Consider the following 14,955-nt stretch of genomic DNA (forward strand, 5'->3'; position numbering starts at 1 on the left):
GACTGAGTCCATTTGACTGTTCTGAGTTCCGCTATTCAAACTTGATTTGCTTGTTTTAAACAACTAGGATTACATTGCAGAATGGACTCAACCCCAAAATGTTTTCTAAATAAACTTCTGATTGGTTGTTGGGGTTTCCTGTTGGCATAGATGTTATAGGGTAAACCACAGCCACAGCCAGCCTAATTTTTTTTACATTTTGAATATCGTAATGCTAAAAACTCAATATACCAACTCTCTAAATACCTGACTCTGGGGGGAAAAAACCCTAGTTAGATTTTCAGAAATGTACACTTGACTAACCTAGGCCTAAATACTAACAAACATCAGAAGTCTGGTAAAGTGTCCATAGAAAAACCATTGGCAACAACACACTTAATCAATACCCACATAAGTCATAACTGTGCAGGTTTAGCCTAGACCTGGGTTGACTGCAGTGTGTCTACACCTGAAAGTGAGGGAGGTGATAGAGTTTGATACTGTTTGTTTGTCCAGAGTTGATAACCAGGTGAGATACATGTTGTGTTCTACCCTCTGTGGACACAGGTGTTCCAGCATGACATGGCTATTCAGCTGAACGTTATGTAACTTCCCAGCAATAGTCAAAAGTCCCATCTAGTGGTGAAGCTGTTAAACAAATAGCTCTTATAGGCGTAGAAGCTGAATTTATGACATTTCTCATATTCAATGACAAATACCACCCCCTTTGACAGGGCTGAACATTAAATAAAGATGTTTTTAAATGAAAATGGGACAGTCAAAAATGTTCACGGATTAATTTTTCAAATGTACCAGGCAGATAGCAAAAAACTTGTATGGCGTCATGTGGGCGAGTGGTTTGCTGATGTCAATGTTGTGAACATGGTGGCAGTGGGGTTGTGGTATGGGCAGGCATAAGCTACGGATAACGAACACCAACTGCATTCTAGCAATGCCAATTTGAATGCACAGAGATACCGTGACAAGATCCTGAGGCCCATTGTTGTGCCATTCATCCGCCTCCATCACCTCATGGTTCAGCATTATAATACACAGCCCCATGTCGCAAGGATCTGTACACAATTCATGGAAGATGAAAATGTCCCAGTTCTTCCATGGCCTGCATACTCACCAGACATGTCACCCATTGAGCATGTTTGGGATGCTCTGGATCAACGTGTACGACAGCCTGTTCCAGTTCCCACCAATATCCAGAAACCTCCACAGCCATTTAAGGAGGAGTGGGACAACATTCCACAGGCCACAGTCGACAGCCTGATCAACTCTATGTGAAGGAGATGTGTCACGCTGCATGAGGCAAATGGTGATCACACCAGATACAGACTGGTTTTCTGATCCACACCAGATACAGACTGGTTTTCTGATCCACACCAGATACAGACTGGTTTTCTGATCCACACCAGATACAGACTGGTTTTCTGATCCACACCAGATACAGACTGGTTTTCTGATCCACACCAGATACAGACTGGTTTTCTGATCCACACCAGATACTGACTGGTTTTCTGATCCACGCCAGATACTGACTTTTTTAAGGTATCCACACCAGACAGATGGTTTTCTGTATCCACACCAGATACAGACTGGATTAGGACCAAATGATACAGACTGGTTTTGTGAACTGTAACTCAGATACAGATCTTTGTTTTCATGTTTATCCACACCAGATACAGACTATAAACTAATTTAGTTCTGATCCAAGCCCCTAAACTTTTTTTAAGGTATATGTGACCAACTAGATTTATCCCTATAAACAGTCATAGCCCTGAAACTAATTAGCCCTAAATGTAATTTAGCCCTTAAATTGAATTTCTGCCCTGTAAACTAACTCAGTCCCTTTAAACTAATTTGCATGTTTAGTTTAGCCCTATAAACTAATTTAGCCCTGTAAACTAATTTAGCCCTGTAAACTAATTTAGCCCTGTAAACTAATTTAGCCCTGTAAACTAATTTAGCCCTATAAACTAATTTAGCCCTGTAAACTAATTTAGCCCTATAAACTAATTTAGCCCTATAAACTAATTTAGCCCTATAAACTAATTTAGCCCTATAAACTAATTTAGCCCTATAAACTAATTTAGCCCTTTGATTGTATTTTTTCTTTGTTGAATTGATTAGACTGATAGAAATGAGCACATTTTCAGGAAATAGATGGTGTTTCCATGATGCTAAACATTCTATGCCTAGGAATTACCCAACGGTCCCTGGGAGGTGATGCTGAAACAAGGTACACTTTAAAGTGAATATTATATTGAAGCTGGGAGGTGGTGCTGAAACAAGGCACACTTTAAAGTGAATATTATATTGAAGCTGGGAGGTGGTGCTGAAACAAGGCACACTTTAAAGTGAATATTATATTGAAGCTGGGAGGTGGTGCTGAAACAAGGCACACTTTAAAGTGAATATTATATTGAAGCTGGGAGGTGGTGCTGAAACAAGGCACACTTTAAAGTGAATATTATATTGAAGCTGGGAGGTGGTGCTGAAACAAGGCACACTTTAAAGTGAATATTATATTGAAGCTGGGAGGTGGTGCTGAAACAAGGCACACTTTAAAGTGAATATTATATTGAAGCTAGGAAGAGCCTACTCTGTGAAGTGTGCGTGTGCAATTACTGAATTCGTCTTCGCAGTCCTTCTAAACAACACAACTTTGGCGAAGGTTAAAGTATTCAAAATCTGTTCATAACAAATTCTAGTTTTGGGAACAGAAAACTGTATTAAGATTAAATGTCACCGATCAAAATCCATCTTCTCCCACTGGGCTTCCTGTACTAACTCTAGTATCTTCTCCCACTGTCTCCCACTGGGCTTCCTGTTCTAACTCTAGTATCTTCTCCCACTGTCTCCCACTGGGCTTCCTGTTCTAACTCTAGTATCTTCTCCCACTGGGCTTCCTGTTCTAACTCTAGTATCTTCTCCCACTGTCTCCCACTGGGCTTCCTGTTCTAACTCTAGTATCTTCTCCCACTGTCTCCCACTGGGCTTCCTGTTCTAACTCTAGTATCTTCTCCCACTGGGCTTCCTGTACTAACTCTAGTATCTTCTCCCACTGTCTGCCACTGGGCTTCCTGTTCTAACTCTAGTATCTTCTCCCACTGGGCTTCCTGTTCTAACTCTACTGTCTTCTCCCACTGTCTGCCACTGGGCTTCCTGTTCTAACTCTAGTATCTTCTCCCACTGTCGGCCACTGGGCTTCCTGTACTAACTCTAGTATCTTCTCCCACTGGGCTTCCTGTTCTAACTCTAGTATCTTCTCGCACTGGGCTTCCTGTACTAACTCTAGTATCTTCTCCCACTGGGCTTCCTGTACTAACTCTAGTATCTTCTCCCACTGGGCTTCCTGTACTAACTCTAGTATCTTCTCCCACTGTCTCCCACTGGGCTTCCTGTTCTAACTCTAGTATCTTCTCCCACTGGGCTTCCTGTACTAACTCTAGTATCTTCTCCCACTGTCTCCCACTGGGCTTCCTGTTCTAACTCTAGTATCTTCTCCCACTGTCTGCCACTGGGCTTCCTGTTCTAACTCTAGTATCTTCTCCCACTGTCTGCCACTGGGCTTCCTGTTCTAACTCTAGTATCTTCTCCCACTGGGCTTCCTGTACTAACTCTAGTATCTTCTCCCACTGGGCTTCCTGTTCTAACTCTAGTATCTTCTCCCACTGTCTGCCACTGGGCTTCCTGTTCTAACTCTAGTATCTTCTCCCACTGGGCTTCCTGTTCTAACTCTAGTATCTTCTCCCACTGTCTGCCACTGGGCTTCCTGTTCTAACTCTAGTATCTTCTCCCACTGTCGACCACTGGGCTTCCTGTTCTAACTCTAGTATCTTCTCCCACTGTCGACCACTGGGCTTCCTGTTCTAACTCTAGTATCTTCTCCCACTGTCGGCCACTGGGCTTCCTGTTCTAACTCTAGTATCTTCTCCCACTGTCGACCACTGGGCTTCCTGTTCTAACTCTAGTATCTTCTCCCACTGGGCTTCCTGTTCTAACTCTATTGTCTTCTCCCACTGGGCTTCCTGTTCTAACTCTAGTATCTTCTCCCACTGTCTGCCACTGGGCTTCCTGTTCTAACTCTAGTATCTTCTCCCACTGTCGACCACTGGGCTTCCTGTTCTAACTCTAGTATCTTCTCCCACTGTCGGCCACTGGGCTTCCTGTTCTAACTCTAGTATCTTCTCCCACTGTCGACCACTGGGCTTCCTGTTCTAACTCTAGTATCTTCTCCCACTGTCGACCACTGGGCTTCCTGTTCTAACTCTAGTATCTTCTCCCACTGGGCTTCCTGTTCTAACTCTACTATCTTCTCCCACTGGGCTTCCTGTTCTAACTCTAGTATCTTCTCCCACTGTCGACCACTGGGCTTCCTGTTCTAACTCTAGTATCTTCTCCCACTGTCGGCCACTGGGTTTCCTGTTCTAACTCTAGTATCTTCTCCCACTGTCGACCACTGGGCTTCCTGTTCTAACTCTACTATTTATGACATAAACTGAGTATGTAGTATGCGCATTGGTCATAGTAAGGGTAAAGTTAGTATGCCAAAAGTTCCCGGATGTCGTACTACATTCGGCAAAATACCAATTATAAACTGGGTGGTTCGAGCCCTGAATGCTGATTGGCTGACAGCCGTGGTATATCAGACCGTATACCACGTGTATGACAAAACATATTTTTACTGCTCTAATTATGTTGGTAACCAGTTTATAATAGCAATAAGGCACCTCTGAGGTTTTTGGTATATGGCCAATAAATCACGACTAAGGACTGTATCCAAATACCACACCCCTCGTGCTTTTAGTATACAAGCAGTGGACACTATTTCCGTGCTTTTAGGGCCCCTAATGCAATTCTTCAGAAATCAGAAAATGGTGGAAAATAAGCAGCCCGAGTCCGACGAGAGCAGATACTAATTAATTGCTTTAACTCATTATGACAAATGTTAATTAATGTAATGACTTTTAAAAGAAGTTACTTTGGCTGACAATTTGTTCGATACGGTATCCTTAAGAACCGCATAGCATATCATTACAGCAGTATGTATGTTAGCTAGCTACACGACCAAACGTTAATTGGCTAGTATTTACATGGAAATTGCCAGTATATTAAGGGTGCGTTCGTAAATTCGGTCTGGCTATCTACTCCAAATTCAGAGCACTCTTGTCTGAGTATGCCAGTGCGCAGAACAACTGATGAATATACGAACGCTCAACACCCGTTGAATACAGCCGGTGTAGGTGAAAGTAGGCAAAAAGGCGTAATTCAATGGTTGCCAGCAGGGCAGTTACAGTTAACAACGCTCTGGATAACATGAGTGTGTTCTCTCATTCGTACTGGAAGTAACTAGCAAACTAGCCAACGTTAGCCAGCTAGCTTGGGTGCTTGACTGCCGTTGTGAGGTCAGAAAGCTCGGATCAACCCCACTTCTCGGCCAGAGCGTCCAGTGTGCGCTCTGAACGCTCCCTGTTTAGAAGTAGATAACCTGACAACGTTTTGAATTTACAATCGCCCAGAGCGCACTCTGGCACTCTAGAATGAATTTACCAACACACCCAAAGTAGTAAGATGTCGAGCCAGTAATGAGTTAATGCCAACAAGCTAGCAAGAGGTTGCGTTGCAATGGCATCAACTTCCGGTAGACAAGCATAATACGCTCAACTGAAAGGACACCGTTCGTTTTTTCTTTTTTAACTAGGCAAGTCAGTTATGAACAACTTCTTATTTACAATGACGGCCTAGGAACAGTGAGTTAACTGGGGGGCAGAACGGCATATTTTTACCTTGTCAGCTCTGGGATTCAATCTTGCAACCTTTCGGTTGCTGGCCTAATGCTCTAACCACTAGGCTACCTGCTGCCCCAACAGTATAACGTTACTAAAATGAACTAATAGTATATAACGTAAACTCGTACATCGCATTGGTCCGTACAATTGCCCTTATTTTAGCGCCCCAAAAACGTAATACTTCCAGATCAACTGTAATGTCAATACCATTGTAAAGAACAATGTATCCCCTTTCCAACATAATCAATTACATGACCCCCACGCTGCCCGTTTCTGCATAATTCAAGCAGGCAATGAGCCCCGTCTGGTCTTTTTAAAAATGGCGGGTGGGGAAGTGAAACTAATGCATGATAGTGAGAAGGAGAGATGTTGTGTGGGAAAATTGCTTTATTTCACTCGATCTGTCCAACTTATCACCTTATCGCCTCTAAAATGCAAATAAAACACTATAAAGAGTTTATATAATGTGTCATTACATACCTATTTGAAGGTTTGTGTCGAATTTGAATTGGGTTTTTAGAGTGGTGCTAAAGTTATCTTAGAAGTAAACAGCGGCTTTGAGAATGATGATCGCATGCAATGATGTCACAAACAATGACTAGGTATCCCCCCTTACCCCTGTCATTGTCCATTACTTGTTTTTAAAGGATGAGAGAAGTGCTACACCTGGTGGAGAGAGATTCTACTACAGAAATAGTTGCTTCCGATGTAACGGAGGGTCCATTTTTTAAACTTTTCTCCAATACTATAGATCCATTACCATGTCGATCAACGCTTGAATAGAAACCTAGTTCACACCCCTGATTTTGAAGTCAACACAGTGAGCTACAGTTCCATTAGATTTCTTTGTAGCCTCGTTTGAATGTTGCGGTTGCGCACATTTGTACGGAATGGGGTGAGTTTACGTTATTCGAACATAGCTTTTCACTTTGTTACTCAATGAACCTACCAATGACTGCCTCATTGAAGTCAAGGCCTATACTGCCACCTACCGCCTGATCATTTTGACTACCACAACAAACAAGCTTCAAGGTGCACTACATAGTTTGGTACGATACTTTTTTTACATTGCGCAAGGGGGCACAATTAATAGCCATGTCAACCAAGTAATGCCAACTGCATATGTCGAGCTATGTTATATCTATCGCTATGTTAGCTGCTATAGCTACGTAACGTTCGCGAAAGGACGTTTTGACTCGCCAACGTCGTGTGGTGGTAAACGCTGGCAGAAACTTATCGAAACACATTTGCAAAACACTTTTAAGCCTTTACCTCGAGATAATACAAGTCCAACGACGTAATTTGAGAGTCGAGGAAATCTTCGTATGTGTGAAATTCTGTCACAATATTGTCGAGAGCCGCGGCAGCGTTGTCCTCCTCCATAGTTCACCGGTTACCATAGCAACCCGCTGGAGAATCACCACCAGGAGGCGCCGTCGCTCATTCAAATCAAACTTTATTAGTCACAAGCGCCGAATACAACAGGTGTAGGTAGACCTTACTGTGAAATGGTTACTTTCAAGCCCTTATTAACCAACCATGCAGTTTTAAAGAAAATAGCCCGTCTTTGCCAAATATACTTGGTATCTTTACTTACACGAAATTAAACCAGATGAAAGAAACGAGGACCGTTATGTTTACAATGGACCATGGTAATTATATAGGCCCCAGTTTAAAGGAGGATATTGAGTGAGTTTTGGTTCACATGGTGTGCCAACACGTGTCTTGTGCTGCTGTGCTTAAAATGTTATAGCCGTGTATTTTTTTTTATTTTTTAGGCCTATCAGTCAAATGTATTTTACTTACAATTTTACCAATCAAATGCAATGGGTTATTGCTGACCAATACATTTTGATGTTGTCCATTGATTTTAAAATAGACTAAAAGGGGCCTAAATGTAGCCTGTAAACCATGGAATTGATAAAGCATTGGAACAACCCTGTGAAATTGACCAAAAAATGTCAAACAAAATGTACAAATCCAAAATAATTATTGCATAATTATTACACAATTGTTTGCATATATATAGAAGCCAAAACATATATCTCCAGCAGTGGCGACCTGTCATTCAGAGCCCTACCTGTTTAGCTAAAAATAATAAAAATAAAGAAAACTGTTGTAATGAACACTTATGAGAATGGTGGACTGAATTTTCTGGATTTTACTACTTTAAATAATACTATCAAGATCAATTGGATAAAACAATTCCTAAGAAGGCCCACTTCTATCTGGAATTTTATTCCTCATCATGTCTTCTCTACTTTTGGTGGCCTTGACTTCATGTTGTTTTGCAATTATAATATTGACAAAGTTCCAGTGAAACTTTCTGCTTTTCATCGGCAGGTTTTCTTGTCATGGTCCTTAATTTATAAACACAATTTTTCTCCACACAGATATTATATGGAATAATCGGGATATATTGTATAAAAATACCTCTCTGTTTTTAGAATATTGGTTCAGAAATAATAATGAGGTCCTTCTGTAGCACAGTTGGTAGAGCATGGCGCTTGTAACGCCAGGGTAGTGGGTTCGATTCCCGGGACCACCCATACGTAGAATGTATGCACACATGACTGTAAGTCGCTTTGGATAAAAGCGTCTGCTAAATGGCATATATTATTATATATATATCCTATTGGTGAGCCAACTGGTAAATGCAGAGGGTCTTTTACTCAGTTATAAAGAATTCTTATCACTTTACAAGGTCCCTGTAACACCTAAAGATTTTGCAATTGTTTTAGATGCCATTCCCTCGGGTGTTGCTGTTATTCAGGAACGTGTCAAGACCTGACCCTCAGAGCCTACCTTCTATTGACCCTGTTGACTCATCAGTAGGAAAGACCTGACCCTCAGAGCCTACCTTCTATTGACCCTGTTGACTCATCAGTAGTAAAGACCTGACCCCCAGAGCCTACCTTCTATTGACTCATCAGTAGGAAAGACCTGACCCTCAGAGCCTACCTTCTATTGACTCATCAGTAGGAAAGACCTGACCCTCAGAGCCTACCTTCTATTGACTCATCAGTAGGAAAGACCTGACCCTCAGAGCCTACCTTCTATTGACCCTGTTGACTCATCAGTAGTAAAGACCTGACCCCCAGAGCCTACCTTCTATTGACCCTGTTGACTCATCAGTAGTAAAGACCTGACCCTCAGGGCCTACCTTCTATTGACTCATCAGTAGGAAAGATTTGTTTCTGTTTTGGTCCATTCAACAACAGAGCGATACGATCCTTGTTTCAGCAGCATCTATACCTTATGTCATGCCTTATTGTAATGGATTTATTGATAATATCTGTTGGAAAAAAGTTTGGATGTTGCCACACACATACCTACTTGTTAACAAAGTTAAGGAAGTTTCCTTTTAAATTATTCATACATATCATCCTGCCAACCTCTATATGAAGAAGTTTAAGGAAAACATCAACTCAAATTGCTCCTTTTGTAATGACCACCCAGAAACAGTTGTGCATCTTTTTTGGCATTGTATGCATGTAAGAAAACTGTGGCAAGACATCAGTAGGTTTATAATTGAACACATTTATGAAGATTTTACACTATTGTGGAGAGATGTACTGTTTGGATTCTTTACATACAATAGAAATAAGCGGAATCATTTTTATGTAATTAATTTCATATACACAAATGTAAATTTACAAACAGAAAGCCACATTTTCGTAACCTACAAAAAGAAATTTAACTGTATTTTAAGACGGTTAAATGCTCTACTAACAAAAAAGCTGTTAGAATTGTAAGTATATGCATGTAATAATATAATAATATAATATATAATAATAATATTATTATAATAATAATATAATAATATAATAATAATATATATATGCCATTTAGCTGACGCTTTTATCCAAAGCGACTTACAGTCATGTGTGCATACATTCTACGTATGGGTGGTCCCGGGAATCAAACCCACTACCCTGGCGTTACAAGCGCCATGCTCTACCAACTGAGCTACAGAAGGACCACATGTCCCTTAAGGTCCTTGTGTAATTGTAATGTGATATATTGTACCCCCTAGCCCCGCCCCCAGCCCCGCCCCTAGCTCGATTGTCCATTGTTTGTAAACTATGTATGCTTGTGTTCCCTCATGTGCTTTATGTATTGATTTGATTTTATTTTTATTATAACTTTTTTTTTTTAAACTTCCCTCTCGAAACAGTTCGGGCATATAACAACAAAACATTTTTCAATAAAAATAATAAATTCAAGCCCCTTGGGTGCTGCCATAGATTTACATTAGAAGTGCCCATCCCAGCAGGCTGAAGGTCATTGGTCACAGAGAAAATGTCTAATCCAGTTATATCTACAGTAGCTTTGATTGGACTCATGTCAACATAACTTTCTAAATCTTAGCGAGCAAGCTAGACAAGCAAGTCAATATTATGGCAAGAACAGTTCATATATACAAAGAGAAATGACAGTCCATCATTACTTTAAGACACTAAGGTCAGTCCATCTGGAAAATTAAGAACTTTGAAAGTTTCTTCAAGTGCAGTCGCAAAAACCATCAGGTGCTATAATGAAACTGGCTCGTCACAGGGAAGGAAGACCCAGAGTTACCTCTGCTTCACAGGATAAGTTTAGACTTGCTTTGGCCAAGAAACACGAGCAATGGATATTAGACCGGTGGAAATCTGTCCTTTGGTCTGATGAGTGCAAATTTGAGATTTTTGGTTCCAATCGTGTTTCTTTGTGAGACACAATAGGTGAACGGATGATCTCCGCATGTGTGGTTCCCACAGTGAAGCATGGAGGAGGTGTGATGGCGTGGGGGTGCTTTGCTGGTGACACTGTCAGTGATTTTAGAATTCAAGGCACACTAAACCAGCATGGCTACCACAGCATTCTGCAGCAATAGGCCATCCCATCTGGTTTGCACTTAGGACTATCATTTGTTTTTCAACAGGACAAAGACCCAACACACCTCCAGGCTGTGTAAGGGCTATGTGACCAAGAAGGAGAGTGATGGAGTGCTGCATCAGATAACCTGGCCTCAACCCAATTTAAATGGTTTGGGATGAGTTGAACCGCGGAGTGAAGGAAAAGCAGCCAACAAGTGCTCAGCATACGTGGGAACTCCTTCATGACTGTTGGAAAAGCATTAGTCATAAATCTGGTTGACAGAATGCCAAGAGTGTGCAAAGCTGTCATCAAGGCAAAGGGTGGCGATTTGAAGAATCTCAAATATCTCAAATATATTTATATTTGTTTAACACTTTTTTGGTTACTCCATGATTCATCCCTAAAGCCAACACCTCATTTGGCCGCCTTTCGTTCCAGTACTCTGCTGCCTGTGACTGGAATGAATTGCAAAAATCGCTGAAGTTGGAGACTTTTATCTCCCTCACCAACTTCAAACATCTGCTATCTGAGCAGCTAACCGATCGCTGCCGCTGTACATAGTCTACTGGTAAATAGCCCACCCATTTTCACCTACCTCATCCCCATACTGTTTATTTATTTACTTTTCTGCTCTTTTGCACACCAATATCTACCTGTACATGACCATCTAATTATTTATCACTCCAGTGTTAATCTGCAAAGTGAAAGTGAAAGAGGTATGTGACTGTAGGTGGAGGTATGCGACTGTAGGTATGCGACTGTAGGTGGAGGTATAGAGGTGTGACTACAGGTGGAGGTAAGGATGACAGAGGCAAAGAATTTGACCTTTAACAGGGAATGTATTTCCTTCACACTTTAATTTGGGGAAAAGGGTCTGGAAGGAACAAAAGCAAAGAGAGGCAAAGTTAAAGAACCACCTCTACTATCCACCCATTACTTACCCATCTTAGCGCGCTAACCAAAATATAGGGGATGTTCCACCCAGGTCTTATCTAGGGTGCATAGACCGTATACACTATGGGTATAAGTATGCCCGCAGGCCTCTTGCCTAAGCACTCCCAAGATACCTCCCCCCCGGGGAACAAATGAAACAGAATAATACAAACTTAAGAGTGAACAATTTCACTAATCAAAAACAGTCCTATGGCACAAACGTCAGCAAGGTCAGCTACAAAACACTTTACAAATTATACAGAACGTACCAAGAAGCTCTCTTTCTAACAAAGGAACACTGGCTTTTAAAGCTGCAGGAGTCGGTAATTGAAAACAGCCGTATCTCCTGCCGAGAGGACGGGGGTCAGAGCTCCAATCAGCAATGGGGGCCGACCAATCAGCTGCTTAGTATCCAGGAAGCCATTTCCTGAAACACACATATACAAACCCACAACACAGAAACTGGGGAATGCAGCAAGTTGGCTATAACATGAGTACAAACAAAGAGAGTGTGTATGTGTGTTTGTGTATACAGTGTGTATTATAATTTCCCATCATAAAAAAATGTATCCCCATTCCTCAATCAAATACCTTTCTTTGTGTTTTAAAAAGCCAATCTGGCAACACTCATAGAATTTGACAGCCTTGAATAAAGATGCATTAGAAAATAAAATGGTGTAATGAACACAACAAAAAGGGGAGCCTTGTATTAAATGCATTATGAACAAATTCTTATTTTCTAATGACGGCCTAGGAACAGTGGAGTCAAAAGCTGTGGGTCTGACTGTGCAAAACTGGACACGTCGCCCTAGCATGACCTAATTTTGTACACCTTACCACGCTTGCCAAATATCAGAACTCAGCAGATCATGTAATATGCTTCTGATGTAGTGAACAAAAATATTTTAAAAAACACATGCAACAATTTCAAATATTTTACTGAGTTAGTTAGTTCATTTAAGGAAAACAGTCAATTGAAATGAATTCATTACACCCTCATCCATGGATTTCACATGACTGGGAATACAGATATCTGTTGGTCATAGATACCTTTAAAAATAAGTAGGGGCGCTGATCAGAAAACCAGCTGTCTGGGTGGTTGGACTCCGCCAGGCGAGGAAGCCAGACGTGGAGGTTGAGGAAGCCAGACGTGGAGGTCGATGGGCGAGGAAGCCAGACGTCGATGGGCGAGGAAGCCAGACGTCGATGGGCGAGGAAGCCAGACGCCAGTCGATGGGCGAGGAAGCCAGACGTCGATGGGCGAGGAAGCCAGACGTCGATGGGCGAGGAAGCCAGACGTGGAGGGCGAGGAAGCCAGACGTGGAGGGCGAGGAAGCCAGACGTGGAGGTCGAGGAAGCCAGACGTGGAGGGCGAGGAAGCCAGACGTAGAGGTCGATGGGCGAGGAAGCCAGACGTAGAGGTCGATGGGCGAGGAAGCCAGACGTGGAGGTCGATGGGCGAGGAAGCCAGACGTGGAGGTCGATGGGCGAGGAAGCCAGACGTGGAGGTCGATGGGTTACACGCTCAAGTTTCAATAAAAAAATATTTTTTTAAATCACGTGGTCTGCAGTTAAGGCCGGTTTGACGTAGGGCCAAATCTTAAACGTTGTTGGATGTGGCTTATGGTAGAGAAATTAACATTAAATTCTCTGGCCACAGCTCTGGTGGACATTCCTGTAGTCAGTATGCCAATTGCATGCTCCCTCAAAACATCTGAGGCGTTGTGTGACAAAACTGCACATTTTAGAGTGTCCATTTATTGTCCCCAGCACAAGGTGAACCTGTGTAATGATCATGCGGTTTAATCAGCTTCGTGATATGCCACACCTGTCAGGTGGACAGATTATCTTCGCAAAGGAGAAATGCTCACTAACAGGGATGTAAACACATTTGCATAAGCATACGGAACATTTCACTTATTTATTTCATCTCTTGAAACCAACACTTTACATGTTGCGTTTCATATTTTTGTTCGGTGTAATTACCACTTTGGATGGTGTATCAATACACCCAGTCACTACAGAGAGACAGGCGTCCTTCCTAACTCAGTGTATCAATACACCAGGACCCTACAAAGAGACAGGCGTCCTTCCTAACTCAGTGTATCAATACACCCAGTCACTACAGAGAGACAGGCGTCCTTCCTAACTCAGCGTATCAATACACCCAGTCACTACAAAGATACAGGACTCCTTCCTAACTCAGTGTATCAATACACCCAGTCACTACACAGATACAGGCGTCCTTCCTAACTCAGTGTATCAATACACCCAGTCACTACAGAGAGACAGGCGTCCTTCCTAACTCAGTGTATCAATACAAAGAGACAGGCGTCCTTCCTAACTCAGCGTATCAATACACCCAGTCACTACAAAGATACAGGACTCCTTCCTAACTCAGTGTATCAATACACCCAGTCACTACACAGATACAGGCGTCCTTCCTAACTCAGCGTATCAATACACCCAGTCACTACAAAGATACAGGACTCCTTCCTAACTCAGTGTATCAATACACCCAGTCACTACACAGATACAGGCGTCCTTCCTAACTCAGTGTATCAATACACCCAGTCACTACAGAGAGACAGGCGTCCTTCCTAACTCAGTGTATCAATACAAAGAGACAGGCGTCCTTCCTAACTCAGCGTATCAATACACCCAGTCACTACAAAGATACAGGACTCCTTCCTAACTCAGTGTATCAATACACCCAGTCACTACACAGATACAGGCGTCCTTCCTAACTCAGTGTATCAATACACCCAGTCACTAGAGAGACAGGCGTCCTTCCTAACTCAGTGTATCAATACAAAGAGACAGGCGTCCTTCCTAACTCAGCGTATCAATACACCCAGTCACTACAGAGAGACAGGCGTCCTTCCTAACTCAGTATATCAGTACACCCAGTCACTACAAAGAGACAGGAGTCCTTCCTAACTCAGTGTATCAATACACCCAGTCACTACAGAGAGACAGGCGTCCTTCCTAACTCAGTGTTTCAGTACACCCAGTCACTACAAAGAGACAGGCGTCCTTCCTAACTCAGTGTATCAATACACCCAGTCACTACAAAGAGACAGGCGTCCTTCCTAACTCAGTGTATCAATACAAAGAGACAGGCGTCCTTCCTAACTCAGTGTATCAATACAAAGAGACAGGCATCCTTCCTAACTCAGTGTATCAATACACCCAGTCACTACAGAGAGACAGGCGTCCTTCCTAACTCAGTGTATCAGTACACCCAGTCACTACAGAGAGACAGGCGTCCTTCCTAACTCAGTGTATCAGTACACCCAGTCACTACAGAGAGACAGGCGTCCTTCCTAACTCAGTGTATCAATACACCCAGTCACTACACAGATACAGGCGTCCTTCCTAA

The 14,955-nt window shown here is 42.3% G+C and overlaps 1 protein-coding gene across 2 annotated transcripts in view; it reads right to left on the bottom strand.

The window, feature by feature from the left end:
• cfap299 (cilia and flagella associated protein 299) overlaps window positions 1–7,435 on the bottom strand; it is a 118,288-nt gene extending 110,853 nt beyond the window's left edge. The window contains exon 1 of one of the 2 annotated variants that reach the window (XM_052460825.1): window positions 7,053–7,221. In XM_052460825.1, the coding sequence (XP_052316785.1) occupies window positions 7,053–7,163 (111 nt within the window). In that variant the 5' untranslated portion in view covers window positions 7,164–7,221. Of the gene's footprint in view, window positions 1–7,052 lie in introns of both variants that reach the window. The other variant, XM_052460823.1, reaches the window with a different exon arrangement.
• Between the last annotated feature and the right edge of the window lie 7,520 nt (window positions 7,436–14,955).

This window comes from Oncorhynchus keta, chromosome 14 (genome assembly GCF_023373465.1).
Source record: "Oncorhynchus keta strain PuntledgeMale-10-30-2019 chromosome 14, Oket_V2, whole genome shotgun sequence".
In the NCBI taxonomy this organism is placed as follows: Eukaryota; Metazoa; Chordata; class Actinopteri; order Salmoniformes; family Salmonidae; genus Oncorhynchus; species Oncorhynchus keta.